Source organism: Pimephales promelas, chromosome 3 (assembly GCF_988280905.1).
Source record: "Pimephales promelas chromosome 3, fPimPro1.hap1.1, whole genome shotgun sequence".
NCBI lineage: Eukaryota > Metazoa > Chordata > Actinopteri > Cypriniformes > Leuciscidae > Pimephales > Pimephales promelas.
Genome location: NC_142771.1, coordinates 35,806,584 through 35,821,085, shown reverse-complemented (window position 1 = coordinate 35,821,085; position 14,502 = coordinate 35,806,584). Strand labels below are relative to the sequence as shown.

At 35.2% G+C, this 14,502-nt stretch overlaps 2 protein-coding genes across 8 annotated transcripts; both read right to left on the bottom strand.

Moving 5' to 3' along the window:
* Positions 1-225: 225 nt before the first annotated feature.
* Positions 226-4,104, bottom strand: LOC120489539 (rod cGMP 3',5'-cyclic phosphodiesterase subunit gamma). 2 transcript variants are annotated; one of them, XM_089128812.1, is made up of 4 exons: positions 4,002-4,104; positions 1,316-1,500; positions 1,171-1,211; positions 226-1,040 (listed from the first exon to the last, which is right to left on the bottom strand). In XM_089128812.1, exons 2-4 carry the CDS (start codon positions 1,447-1,449, stop codon positions 964-966), a joined length of 252 nt encoding a protein of 83 aa, XP_088984938.1. In that variant the 5' UTR covers positions 1,450-1,500; positions 4,002-4,104; the 3' UTR covers positions 226-963. The 2 variants fall into 2 exon arrangements, with proteins under 2 accessions (XP_088984938.1, XP_039542381.1); XM_039686447.2 differs by lacking the exon at positions 4,002-4,104 and adding an exon at positions 3,444-3,532 and having other exon boundaries at positions 227-1,040.
* On the bottom strand, positions 4,024-14,039 carry LOC120489535 (butyrophilin subfamily 1 member A1). Of its 6 annotated transcripts, XM_089128810.1 has the most exons (9): positions 13,841-13,856; positions 13,619-13,694; positions 12,821-12,894; positions 11,566-11,838; positions 11,294-11,401; positions 9,538-9,579; positions 9,151-9,189; positions 8,420-8,512; positions 6,477-8,027 (listed from the first exon to the last, which is right to left on the bottom strand). In XM_089128810.1, exons 3-9 carry the CDS (start codon positions 12,876-12,878, stop codon positions 7,999-8,001), a joined length of 642 nt encoding a protein of 213 aa, XP_088984936.1. In that variant the 5' UTR covers positions 12,879-12,894; positions 13,619-13,694; positions 13,841-13,856; the 3' UTR covers positions 6,477-7,998. The 6 variants fall into 6 exon arrangements, with proteins under 6 accessions (XP_039542375.2, XP_039542376.2, XP_088984936.1 ...); XM_039686441.2 differs by lacking the exons at positions 6,477-8,027; positions 12,821-12,894 and adding an exon at positions 4,024-4,113 and having other exon boundaries at positions 13,841-14,027; XM_039686438.2 differs by lacking the exon at positions 12,821-12,894 and having other exon boundaries at positions 13,847-14,030.
* Positions 14,040-14,502: the final 463 nt, after the last annotated feature.

The window sequence follows — 14,502 nt, the reverse complement described above, 5'->3', positions numbered from 1 at the left end:
ACCGCCGTGCACACGAGCCCATTAGTGAAAAAAGGAGAGCAGGAAGTAGAAAACCGTCTAGTCAGAAAAAGGTGGGTAAACATTTGAATGTAGCTCTATTGCCCTCTTTAGTACTGGTCTGTTACCGCCAGAACACATCTTTTGCATTTTTAAAGTGTGTTTCTGCAATATTAACCTTGATAACTAAACACTAGTAATGTTAATTGAATTGCAGTTAGACACTGAAACATTTAAAGGGTAAAGTAATTTGAAACCACATTCTGCTTATTGGCTACATGTTACAGACTGCATATTGTGCATGTTTAAGTTTGTATTTGATTAGCAGTTGAAGAAGCAGGAATTACTCTTGACACATTGTTGAAAAGTATGAAAAAAATCAAGCTTTATTTGATGTCCAAATCCTTTCTGTGCTGTCGGGAATGAGTCGGACTCATTCTCATATGGCTCTCTGGCATCATAAGGCCAATAAACTGGGCCGGGCACTCACAGAGAGCAGCTCCCAGTAATCGCACTATGGTCAGATGCCGAGACCCCACGCCAAACAAATTTTTGACACATTCAGACACAATGAAAACCTATACATCCATCATTAAAAAGATTCAGCAGCTGCTACATTTTGTACATTGCTGTTTGCAGAGTAAAATGGAAGTAAACTCAAGAAGTGGCACCTAAAACGCCTTTTATATGTCAATATGACAATACTAATATGTAAAATGTTAAAGTAAAAAAAGTTGAATAAGAAGAATGAGTTATGTGAAATTAGCATTGGTGACGGAGTGAGTTTGAAGAGGTAGATTAACTAATTCCATTTAATTATTAAAAATTAATAATTAAAGACTAACCAAACTTCGACCAAAATATATTTCTAAATTTGAATATTTAATTGATGTATTAAGGTGCAGGATGTTGTCATGACCATTCGCTGGTTGCTGATTCAGTGGGATGTGGGAACAGGAAGTGACCTCATATAATGCCATACTGGGCCAGCTCGTGTAATTCCAGGTGACTGTATGCCTCCCACGGACAGATCACGTTAAAGTCTGTGACAAAGAATATGATTAGACATGCACATAATCTTAATCATTAAGTCTCAAAAGACTTAGATAGTAGAGAGTACATAATATTTAATAATACTTTTTTTTTTTTTTACTTTTGAAAAAATATACATACCAGTTCCCAACCATTCCATTCCAGGAATATCTTCACCAAATCTGAGAACGACAGCATTAATAATATTAAGTCAGATAAAACCTGCAGATCTATCCAAGGCCAAACTAAAGGCATTAAAGTATTTAAAAAAAAATAAAAGTATTACCCAATGACACCCTTTTTGGGAGGTTTGCTCTTGAATTGCCGCATTGACCTCTGTTTGAACTTGGTCTGGCCACCGCCAGGCCCTACGACACGTGTGGCAACCTTGCTGCTCGCGTTAGGCTTTGAGTTCTCCATAACCTCAATAGAAATAATGGCAAGTACACTGGACACTTGTTTTATGATGATCTGTAAGAGATTGGTATTCAAAAGTTGGCAAAAAAAGAAGCAAAACATATATATATATTTCTTTTTGCATTGCATTGTATTGCATTGCATTGCATTGCATTTCCACCAAAGCTTGATAATGATTAAAGATTCATTGGAAGAATTGAGAATTGAAAACCATTTATAAAGGGAACACATAGGTCATCTGTTCTGACCAGATGAATAGACTGTGTATAATAATAATTATAAATCTCTAGGCTGTCAGTGTCCAGGCTCCTTTAATCCCCATTACAATGATCAAGTCCCCTTTAATCTGCTGTCCAGAGGGCTTCTCCATTAATCGTATTAGATGAAGGTCAGTGCACAATAAGCAGAATTAGCTTGATGTTCCTTTTATAAGATAAAACACAAAAGAGTTCACTGCTTGGGTTTACTGCGCTATAATATAGGAAAATGAGCTCAAGAGCATCACAATAGTTTCTCTGCTGCAACTGATTAATGTGTCACTAAATTTTCTACATTTGCTCTTTTTTTAAAAAAAAAATCACTGTTTAGGTAATTAGGGGATATATGAAGTAGAGCCCGACCGATAAAGATTTTGAAGGCCGATACCGATACAAATATTTTTGTGTTTTAAAATCCGATATTCCGATATCGGCCGATATTTTTTTTTTTATTAAATATTGTTGGATTTCACAGATGTGTAAAAGAAAAGCTAACTTTTCTGCACAAGATACGTTTGATACTTTTTCTCTATGTCTAAATGATCACTCCTCGCAAGTATAACTTACATTTTACAATGCAGGGACTGTAACTAGAGATATGCTAGCTATAAATACAGTTATAATTACTTTATTTAGGCAGAAAAAGTTCATTGTGGTTTTCAAGCTCATTAATGTTAACGTTAGCGGTCTTCCACTGATGATAGTGGCGTTAGCTAGCTTTGTGGTTAGCTAGTCTATGATGAGCCATAATTTAGCAATAGATAACATCATACAGCAAATTGTAAAACATACATTTTCAATATAACAGGCCAAGGAGAGATGATTGAAGCGTGTTTCATCCGTTTTTATTTTATTTTTTAAATATTCATTTATCGGCCATTATAACTGCCGATACCGATATTATGGAAAATGCCTAATATCGGCCGGCCGATATATCGGTCTGCCTCTAATATGAAGTCAGTTTAAGTGGGTTTAGTTCATCAGGATCGTTCACACCGGTCAAACTCAGTTCCCGGAGAGCCACTATCCTGCAGAGTTCAGATCCAACCTCAATTAAACACTCCCGAACCAGCCAATCAAGATTTTCAGGATTATTACAATTATTACAAACATAGCAAGTTAATAAACGGTCTGACCATTAAGAACTAGCAATTTGTCATGGCTAATCATTCTTTCTTTTCAGATTCAAATGAGACCAATCTACCTTTTTATGCAAGTTATGACCAGTCGTGAAGAAAAAGAAAATCGTTGACTATGCAACCGGCCACAGATGTTTTGGAGCTAAACTTTAGGAACTGAGTTTCCCTGGTTCACACAAGAATGATAATAAAGATAGCAATAGCTATTAGGGTACACACCAACCGACTAGATTATACTATACACATATATATTATAAGCGTACACATGGTTATATTATCTGCCAGTTTAAATGCTTCAGCTCATTAAACTCGGGTGGATTCTGTTTGACTGTCAAAAAACAAAAAAAAATTGTTCTGAAAATGAACGAATAAGAATCATAGTTATCGTCCTAGGTGTGAACGGGCTCAGACTATAGAAACAACAAACAGAAACAATATCTTTTTGACAAATATATTGTTTCATCATTTCAAACCTACACCGCTTTTGTGAATTGTTTGATAGGTGTGTTTGCATGTGCTCTCTTTCTTCAAAATCAACGCCACAATATGATATAAAAACTTTCCATAGCTAAAATATTACACTTTTTTTAGATGCACTCACCTGGCTGCTGGTCTTTCCTCTGTCTCTGTGTGTGTGTGTTGAGGCTCTCTGTCAACACACGTGCTCACATCAGCTCTTATATACTTCTGGTCATCATAATATGATTATTCCTGCACATGTTGGCCCTTCCTCTTTCCGAAACACTGCAGCTGTCATCAACCCTCACAGGGTTCGATGAGGCCACAAATAAGAGATTAATCCGGTTTGTTTTCCATGGTTCATGCAATATTATATTAGGCACAGAGCGTTTGGTTGATTTTAATTTAGGATTTTATTGGTTTTGCTTAAGGGTTTTCTTTCCATATTATATGATCAGCATAACAATTTGACTGAAAACAGTTGTGAATTAGAATAATGATAAAGATAAAATATCTGTTAAGATATGACATTGAAGATATCTAATTTAAAATGGATAAACAGGAGGGAGGAGTCACATCAAAATATTCACATCGCCGATTTTGTATATGGAGAATTGTCATCAGCTCACATATTCACACACATGACACGTCTAGTGTGATGATCCTGATCTTCTATTATGTAAGAGTTTTTCTGAATCACCTGTCCAGAAGTCCCGTGTGTGTGCTGTGAGTCCTGGCTTCAGTTTGATCAGCAGTCTGTCAGATAATCTCCACATCTCCATCCATTCAGAGGAAAGATTAACATCTCCAATCTGAACAAACACACACACACACCACACTAAATCAACTGCGGTATGCAGTCCCTTCTAAACTTACACGTGGATGAATAAAATAGGAAATACATTTGATGGCATTTTTCTGTGGTGTAGCCTACATTTTATACACCTCCTAAAAAACAAGAGCTCATTGGAAAGTTAAATCACAATGTGCCACCCCTCATGAAACGACAATATATTTCCATATATCAATGATCAATATATGAAATGGTTTAACAGTATATTTGAAAATATACAGGATTATATATTGTGTTAATATATTTCAATATATCGAATAATATATATATAAAACCTCACAACAGGCACTTTTTTTAGCATAATGGTGACCCCAAAAACTCACACACACTAGAAAACCTTTTCAATTCCAAAATAGGCTAATCAGCCCAGTCTCATCCCAAGGCGTTTTGACATGCTTCAATATCTGACGCTTTAGCCACCCTTTAGCGTCAGTTAGATGACGCCCTAGGGTCGCGTGTAAAGCCTTGTTTATACTCGACGCGTCCGCAAGAGCGCGAGTCTCCAAACGGACGAGGCATTTATACTTGACGCGCTCGCCGTTGTGCTATTCTGTGAAACGACAGGGGGCGAACTCGGAGTAACTCTCCTCTAAACCACCAGGAATCAGCAGTGAAGAAGTAATTTCCCGTTTATTAGTAGTATTAATTGCTAATTCATAAATGTAAATGTAGTAAATGTAGTAGGTTTATTGTAGCCTACTTTCACTGCATGTAAACTAGCAGGGCTTAATTCTGCTATTGTAGGCTTATTTTGTAGATGTAACCAATTACTTTAGACAAGTGCGAACTAGGTGAAATCACTAATGGAGAAAATCTAATTTTAAGTCACCATTATGGTGATCAGTGTTTGCTTTAGTTGGGCTCTTGACCCTTAAAAAAGGAGAATAAGAAGGAGATACAAAAAAATGTTCTCTCTCAAAACTGTTGTGTTCCACTAACTGAGAAACGTTGCGTTCACTCGCAAAAGCCCTGGTGTTTCCTCTCCCACTTTTTTATCACCACCATGTAGGCTACCTCTAGGGGCACTGTAGTAATAAATCAATGAAAATTAAAAATGAATTTAAAAAAATGTATATTCAATCAGCACACACCACATATTCAGTATTTTACATACGTAGATATATGGCCGTAGAAAGGACATAATGGGGATTATAAAATACACAGTCTTTAATAACAAACTCAAGAACAACCGGCACAAGATTGACAAACAAACCTGACAAAAAATCAGGGGGCAGAGATGGGTAGGTTTGGGGGGTGGGGTTAAGGATCACGGGGCAGAGAATGGTAGGATTAGGGGTGGGGTTATGGATAAGGGGGTGGAGATGGGTAGCATTAAGGGTGGGGTTTGGGATCAGGGGGTGGAGACTGGTAGGTTTAGGGGTTGGGTTAGGGATAAGGGGGTATGGATGGGTAGGATTAGGGGTGGGGTTTGGGATCAGGGGGTGGAGATGAGTAGGATGAGGGGTGGGGTTAGGGATAAGGGGGTGGAAATGGGCAGGTTTAGGGATCAGGGGCGGAGACGGGTAGGTTTAGGGGTGGGGTTAGGGATCAGTGGGCGGAGATGGGTAGGCTTAGGGGTGGAGTCAGGATCGGGGGCGGAGACGGATAGGTTTAAGGGTGGAGTCAGGATCAGGGGGCGGAGACGAATAGGTTTAGGGGTGGAGTCAGGATCAGGGGGCGGAGACGGATAGGTTTAAGGGTGGAGTCAGGATCAGGGGGCGGAGACGAATAGGTTTAGGGGTGGAGTCAGGATCAGGGAGCAGAGACGGGTAGGTTTAGGTACATGTAAGGTCCAGATCCAACTCCTCCCCTTGGATTTTGTGTTCTGCAGTGAGGACCATCTCATAAATACACATAGATGAGGACACTAAACATGAAAAGCTGAACAAGAATTAACTAATTAGAAACAATAATGACAAATTAGAACTAATGCAGACAGAAACAATTAAAGAGAACATGATTGTGACAGCATTGATAATAATGAGATTAATAAACCCAGTTGAGGAATTAATCCGCTATCCGAGCAGGTGGGGCTAGAAAATATATTCATTAAATTCAAATTTGTTATGGGTCATATTTATAAGAATTTTCTGAATATAAAAGATATATATTTGATGATTTGTTAAAATATGGACTACCGAAAACTAAATAAGCACTTGGTTTATTATAAATACAGATCATCATCAGCAAAGAGTCTTTGATTTGATCCCAAATATATTGGATTATTAGCGCCACCATGTGGCAAGAGTAGAAATAACACAAAGTTAATTTGAGTTTTGTCAAATAGAAGATAATTTAATCTTAATTTCATAACATGTATTACATGAACCATATCATAATAATGATATTAATAAACTTGATTAATATCATTAACTTACATTGTAAGTAACCCTCAAGGACATTTATTATACAAATTTAGTTTTTAATTGAATCACTCACACAGAATATTTTGCATATATTTCCTCATTTATTGAATAAAACTGTTGACTACTAGACTGTGAAATCTTGTTGCATTGCAGCCTGCATATTTTTGTATTATCATCAATTTCAGATGAACCCACCCCTAAACTTAAAAAGTCAAAATTCAAAACTCTTTCCATGTGATATGGCTTTTGAGAAGAACTTGGCCAGAATAAACTGAAATCAGAATGGATATGAGTTATAATGATTAGGTCAGAAATTATTGCACACACACTTTCAGGTTTCTATTACATTAAGTTTTCAACAAATATCCAAATAATTCATTTCTAAATATGCTAATTCTGAACCTATTAGAAGTCATCAGATTATCACTAGTGGAGATCCTAATCAAAGAAGATCAGATGCTTCTCACATTCCTTGTTTTATTCACAACTTGTAGTAATTTTACAGCATTATAAACAAAAATTTAAATACTGCATAGAGAAAATTAATTAAAGGTATAGGCAATGTTTTTCATGAACACTTTTAGTTATAGGCCTACTATAGCTGAAACTCTCTTCACATCCTGATATCAATCAATAATAAAAGTGATTATATATATGTATATATATATCTTCTGTGAAAGTGTCAATACCAAAATATGTTCGTCCAATCATTTCCAATCAAATGTTCCCATCAATCCAGTTTTGTTAATAATGGGAATAATGTGACACCAGTTGACCCCTGTGTGACCCCTATTTCCCAACACAGGTACAGATGGGGCTTGAAAATGTCATCATAATTTTTGTTCTTTTTTAGAATTCTAAGAATCTAAAAGTTAACATTTGATGATTTATTAACATATGGACTATAGAAGTTATATACTATATTATTTTCATTACAATCTCACAATATTTACAATCTTTTTACAATATGAAAACAAACAAAAAATCAGACCTTTATAACCAATTGCTTCAGTGTAAATACAGATAATCAGCGAGGACAGCAAATACGCTGGATTAAAACAATCAAGACTTAGTAAATAGTTAGCGCCACCATCTGGCAAGAATAGAAATAACACAATATTGAAATTTCCCATGGCTGACACAAACATTCATTTGAGTTTTAGACAATATTTTTGGTGTATTTTACCATCACATTTAGGTATTGTTCAATACATGCATGATAAAAACATTTACATGCTCAGAGTTAACTTACTTAAGACCGTGAACTTGCATTAAGTATTCCCTCGCCTATATTTATTACACAAATTTATTTTTAATTGAATCGCCTACAATATTGTACATATTTCCTTTGGACTCGTTTATTAACAAAACATTGTGCCATTATGTAAATTAGTATCTTGTTGCATTGCATACGTTTTTGTATTATCATCAGTTTTAGAAGTCAAACTTAAAAGCACGTCGGTCAGATGTCTTTTCAGCTAATTAGGAAGTTCCTGGCCAGGAGAAGCTGTCAATAGAATTTATTACTTCATTATGATGAATTTAAAAATTGAAACCACAATTAATACAGAATTGTTGCTCACTCATTTTCAGGTTTATACATCAAATGCTTAATATTACTGTCATTTATGTCATTTAACATATTTACAAATAAGTAATTTCTAAGGATATTAAGTATTATCTCATTAGAAATCATCACAGATGATCAAAGGTTCAGTGGAGATTATACACCAATCAGGATCTAAACTAACAAATGAATAAAGTTTCTCTTAAAAATACTGGCCAGATGTGTGACCACTGCTAAATGCCTATTAGTTTGCTTCATCACATGCACTTCATATTAAAATACACCCTGAACATGCATCAATCGTCACCATTAAGATCATTTTCAATCTTTACCTTCGTATGGTGCGGTGTTGTCATGTATCACTTCTTTCTCATCTTCAGGCCCACAGAGACATGAAGCTGAATCGGCATCCAGAGTCGCATTCCCTGTTGAAATATATAAAAATATATGTAAATAATAAAATATTAATATTTTACAGCATTACATCTACTTTAAAGACTGGTGTATTGAGGTAACATAATCTGATGTAATACTAGACTTTTACTACTGTAATGCAATCTAATATGATATAAACTACACAATTATCATGTCATCATAGCTAACTTAATAAGTTATGATATAATTCTTCACACCCCAACAAGGACAACCAATTTCCAAACCCTGGTTTCTACCCTACTTGTGTTGAGTTTATTTGTGTAGATTTCTTTAGTTACATTTACAAGTTTAAATGGTAAAATTTTTAAATTATGGCTTAAATTATAGCATGACCATGAATTTGGTCAAATAAATTATTGAATTCATAAAACTTGAGTTTTTTTTTTTTTTTTTACCATGTCTGTTTCTGAATGTGTGATCATCAATAAACAGAAATTAAGTATGAATAACAGAATTCATCAATAATGAGATAATTTTTTTTTTTATATGAGTCACAAAATCAAAAAACGTTAACATTTCACATAAATCTATAGTGAATTCAATATAGTTACGCACTTTGTATTAATGAATTGTTTTGCAAAAAATTAATGTATTCATAATTTAATAAAGCCATATAAAACAAATTCACCTTTTGGTATCTTCTGACTCTGTAAAAGTTTGTCAAGTTCTAAAGAAAGTTCAGAATAAAGAAAGAGAAAAGAGCATTTAAACAATACAATTTTCAATAAACAAAAATCTAAATATTAAATCAATTAAATCAAATATTAAAAGTTATATCTAGCAACTAAATCATTTAAATACACATACATATACAATGTAAAAATTGTATGTGTATCTAAATTGCCATAAAATCAAATCTATCTCCTTTAGTTTATAAATAAAGAGACAGTGTGTGTCAATTGTTTTGCAGAGCAAAGCAGAGTTCATAATTAATGAAGGGATAATCCATAGCTAAGTCTGCAGATGATTTTAAAACATGACGTGGAGCCAAAAAACCACTCGATGCAAAACTGACCATGTTTTATTCTCCTGTTCTCAGTCTGTAGTTGATTGTGTTCTGGAAAAAACAAATAATGAAGACAAGAGAAAACATAATTAAATAGAAAACTCAGCCGAAATACAAAAAGGGGGAAAAAAATAAAATCTCTTAATGAAAAAAGATAATTGCGACTTTTTATCATAAAAATCTAGACTTTTTTCTGTGCAACTTTGGCTGTCTGACAGAATTGCGAGATATAAAGTCAAATTTCAGAGAAAAAAAAATCCAAATTGTAAGATATAAAGTCAGAATTGCAAAAATTATAATTGGAATAGAGAGAAAGTCAAAATCAAACAATATTAAATTTAATTGCAACTTGAGGCTATATCTTGCAATTAAAAAAATGCAAGTTTATATGCTAATAATCAGAATTGCAGGAAAAAAGTGCGATTACATTTTAGATTTTTTTTATTCCATGGCAGAGGTATCCATAAAACACAGTGTACTGAAAATTTATTTGAGATAAAAAACTTAATTAATTGATTAATTCAAAAGCATGGAAGCAGTGTTAAAGTTAATGGGATAATTAAGTGAATATTTCAGTGATGATTGACCATTATTGAAGATACCTGATGATAACAAGCAGAATCTCTGAAGAAGAAAATCGTAACTGGTGTGTTACCATTATGGAGATCAGCGTTTACTTTAGTTGGGCTCTTGACCCTTAAGTCGTTAACTTTAGATTTTTGTTTGACTGCTGTACCTGTGTTATAACAGCCAGATGAACAAAGAGAAAAAGGTTATTTGATGGTGTTTGTTGTGTTTTAATATTATCATTTTCACCCAATTTCAGAGTTAAATTTACTTTATTGATTATAACAGCACTGTCTTTAAACTTTTACAATGTAATCCAAATAATTTCTTAAAACTTAAATGACAGACAAAACTGGGTTTTTGTTGTTTTTTGAGAAATCATGAATCAGCTTATGAATCTCAACAATGGTGACCATTATAAAGCATTTTGCAATGTATTCTGGGTGCCACCAATCAAATCTCATTCATGGCTCCCATCATGCATTGCTGTATGAATAAATAATGAGCTTATGTTTAGAGGTCATCTTTTTGTCACCATTGTTGAGATTCATACATTAATTCTTGACCATCATATCACCTTTTCTCTTTGTTCATCTAGCTGTTATAACTCAAGTACAGCAGCCAAACAACATCTAAATTTAATGACTCAACAGTTAAGGGTCAAGAGCCCAACTAAAGCAAACACTGATCTCCATAATGGTAACATACCAGTTATGATTTTCTCCTTCAGCGATTCTGCTTGTTAACATTAGGTGTCTTCAATAATGCTCAATCATGACTCCAATATTCACTTAATTATCCCATTAACTTAAACACTGCTTCCGTGTTCATTTAACACTCTGCTCAGAGTTTATATAATTCACACTTTTCAGTGTTGACTTAACACTGGGGATTTTGCTGCGAACCCAGATAGCAACACGATAGCCCACACAGCCCACATTCTGGCCCACACGCAGCATGTTAGCCGGATCCACATTTCACATATACCAGATGTGGGCCGGATCTGGGACGAAATAATGTTGCTATCTGGGAATGCTTCTTTGATCTACTTATGATTTGTTTGAGAAATGCAGCCCTGGTCACCAAATAATGATCTAAGTCTAAGATATGCACTTTCCCTTGTGACAATACATACTGATTAGTTATTGTGTGGCTGAAAAGAGACTTTAAATGAATAATGACATAATAACTCAAATACCTCTGTATTTATGAAGGAACACAGTTAACAGTATTCCAGCAAAACCACTGAGCACAACTATAACTGAAAACAGGATGGCTGCTGTCCACCAGAGATTAAACATGCTACCTGTAAAACAAAACTGTGACTTTCACTAAGCACTTTCCTGTCAAACATTTATTTTGGTTTGATTCAACAATGATCCATTAATGCACTGAATTATTGATTATCAGTTTTTCTATCCAGCTATATCAAATAACCATAAATTGCACACTAAAAGTGTCAGTACTTACTTGTGGTATTGATCAGTGTCTCCAGCATGTGATGTCTCAGTTTGACTCTGCAGTGAATCTTGCCACTGTGATAAACAATGATGGTGTGTTTGACACTGAATCCATCTGTGTTTCTGTGTGTCTCTGTAGTTTCTGAACTCAAACCGACTCCTTCACTGTCCAGCCACTCAAGATCGGGTTCAGGAGACCAACCTTCAGATTCACACTGTAGATGAAACCCTCCTGAACGATCAAACCCAACTACAGTGATCACTGGAGGATGTCCCACAACATCTACAAATCAACAGGAAGAACGTTCATCGAGTGAACTATAAGCCTGTTTTTGTTTGTTGACAAGAACCACAATCAATATCACACTCTAAAAATGCTGAGTTATTTTTTTAACCCAAAGTTTCATTTTAATGGGTTTTGTACCCAGGTACTGGTTAGTTTTTATGTACTGTAACTCAGCTGCTGGGTCAATGTATTATCATTAAACACACCCAGTGCTGGGTCAGTGTAAATGTCCTACTACTTCATACTGTTGCAAGAGAAAAAAAAAAAGCAGAACTAAACTGCATGTTATAAAAGTTTTGTGTTCTTCTACAAATTTACGACAGTTAAAGGGGTGGCTGATTATGATTTCACTTTTCTAAATTTAGGCTATGTTTACACGGAAACGATTCTGAAGAGAAAACGCAAAAGTGGCGTTGCGTTATCACTTTTTATTCTGCGTTTACATGAGCGCTTTGGGTGGGAAATCCGCGTACAAATGGTGACGCAAAAGTGTGTGAAATTTGAAGCGTTTTTTTTTTAAGATTTCCACTCTGGAGGGTTGTTTCACTTTTTTTGCGTTTTTAAGCCTCAAAAACGCCGTCGCCGTGTAAACGAAAGCCACATCCGATAAAATATTTTTACGTTTTCATCCGTGAGCGTTCTTGTGTAAACAGGGCCTTAGTTAGTGTGTGACTTTGCTGTTTGAGCATAAACAACATCTGCAAAGTTACAACACTCAAAGTACAAAACAAAGGGAGATATTTGATTTTAAAGAAAACATTTTTTTGGACTATAACAAACGGCTGGTAGAAAAAAGAAATGGCTGGTAGGAACGGTTAGTGACATCATTAACCCTAAAATTTACATAAACCCCGCCCCCGGGAACAAGTAGTCCATATTGAGGAGAGGAACATCTCACAACAGTTTATCCTGACAGAATATGCTAACTGAAGAGCATATTCATTATCTCCACATCAGCAACATACATTCATCAACTAACCATTCAGAGATGTCCTGTTGCATTCTACATGTTTGTCACTTCTTCTTAGTTTCTCCATCTTTGTCTGACTCCGGCTTAAACATAAAAGGCAGAAGAGTTTCTGACATTTTAGCTTGTCTGTGTGAGGTAATCGGAGCTGCGCTAACACACAGTCTTGAAGCTCCGCCCACTGCGTCGAGAGGAGCAGATTATTTGCATTTAAAGGGCCAGCACAAAACGGTGTTTTTTGCAAAACCCTCTAAAAGTGACAACTTTAACATGCTATATAAGCATATCTGTGGGGTATTTTGAGCTAAAACTTCATATACACGTCCTGGGGATTTATTTTACATATTGTGAAAGTTACAATACCAATCCCTTTAAAATACAATTTATATTAAAATACTTGCACAACACAAGACACACTTTTCCTAAAAAAAAAATCATGTTGGCTCTGTCTCCTTCCAGACTTCAGCTCTGTATTCGCTCAGCTTCAATAAGCTAAAATCTTTGCTTACAATATTTGATTTTTTCATTAAAGTGTAGGCTAGTTTTCTACATGCATGTGTTTGGTCTGCTGTTTAAACTTTATAAAAATATATAAAAAAGGATATACAAATTCTGACAAGGATATATGATGTATATTTGTTTGTTTATTTGGTATATAATAAGGATAATTTACAATGAACCAGTAATAATTGCAAAATGATTCCATTTGGAGAATGCCCAGCTCACTGTACATTGTCCCATACATAAGTTACTTATTAAATCTCATTCCCTCTTTCTTATACATGTGAACACAACACTTAAAATAATTACCTGATCTTGAATCTGTAGCTCCGCTAATAATCAGGAGGGTCAAACAAATGAACTTCATCTCTGAAAGACACGGATGCTAAAAGAGAATGTGTATTATGTCAGAAAGCACAACATGATGTGTTAACATGCATTTTTTTTTAATGTAAGCAACACATAACCAGAAAATCTAAATTTAGAAAATCGTAGTTAATCTACCAAACTCTATTTCTTAAATGTTCTTACCTTTACCTCAACACTGTTCTCAGGAGAGTGAACAGATAAGATATGAGAGATCATACAGAGTTTGTTCCTGGTTTGGTTTTACTTTCTCATATCACTAAACAACTTAAGTGATAACACGGTCCCTCCCATCATACTTCTTAATAACCCAGGCTTCTGAAATCAAATCAACGTCTTCAGACTTTGACTGTAGGGTTTATCACTTGTGCATTTGTGGAGGGGTGAGATTTAACTGTTAGGGGCATTCCGAACAAAAGTGTACATCAAAATCCCTTCATGAAAGGCCCATCCACAAGTCCATTAGCAAAGAGTACATGTGATGGTCCAACGCTATCTCACGACCAATTTGAGTGAGTGAGTAAAATGTGGCTGATTCATCCGAATTCGTACAATTTGTCTAAACTCCAGTGACGGTTAGGTTTAGGGGGAGGGTCAGGTCATTCCTACGAATTGAGCAACTCCTAAAATATTAGCAAAAATCGTAAAAAATTGTGCGAGTGAGAGGTCGTATGAATTCATACGAATTAGCTTCCTCGTAAAACTCGTACGAATTGCTGTGAGATCGAGTTGAATGGTCACTTCAAAGACACTATTTTAGTGTTTATGGTCATGTGACCTTTGGTGGTAATCCCCAACTAAGACGTAGCTTGACAGTAACTCGAGAC

Excerpts from the sequence above, each read along its gene's own strand:
- LOC120489535 (XM_039686437.2), bottom strand. The coding sequence starts at position 13,894 with ATGATCTCTCATATCTTATCTGTTCACTCTCCTGAGAACAGTGTTGAG. Across the intron at positions 9,580-11,293 it reads GTTCCTTCATAAATACAGAG|AACACAATCAACTACAGACT; the intron begins GTATTTGAGTTA and ends TGTTTTTTCCAG. Across the intron at positions 9,190-9,537 it reads GAACAGGAGAATAAAACATG|AACTTGACAAACTTTTACAG; the intron begins GTCAGTTTTGCA and ends AACTTTCTTTAG.
- LOC120489539 (XM_089128812.1), bottom strand. The coding sequence starts at position 1,449 with ATGGAGAACTCAAAGCCTAACGCGAGCAGCAAGGTTGCCACACGTGTC. Across the intron at positions 1,212-1,315 it reads CCCAAAAAGGGTGTCATTGG|ATTTGGTGAAGATATTCCTG; the intron begins GTAATACTTTTA and ends TGTCGTTCTCAG. Across the intron at positions 1,041-1,170 it reads AATGGAATGGTTGGGAACTG|ACTTTAACGTGATCTGTCCG; the intron begins GTATGTATATTT and ends TCTTTGTCACAG.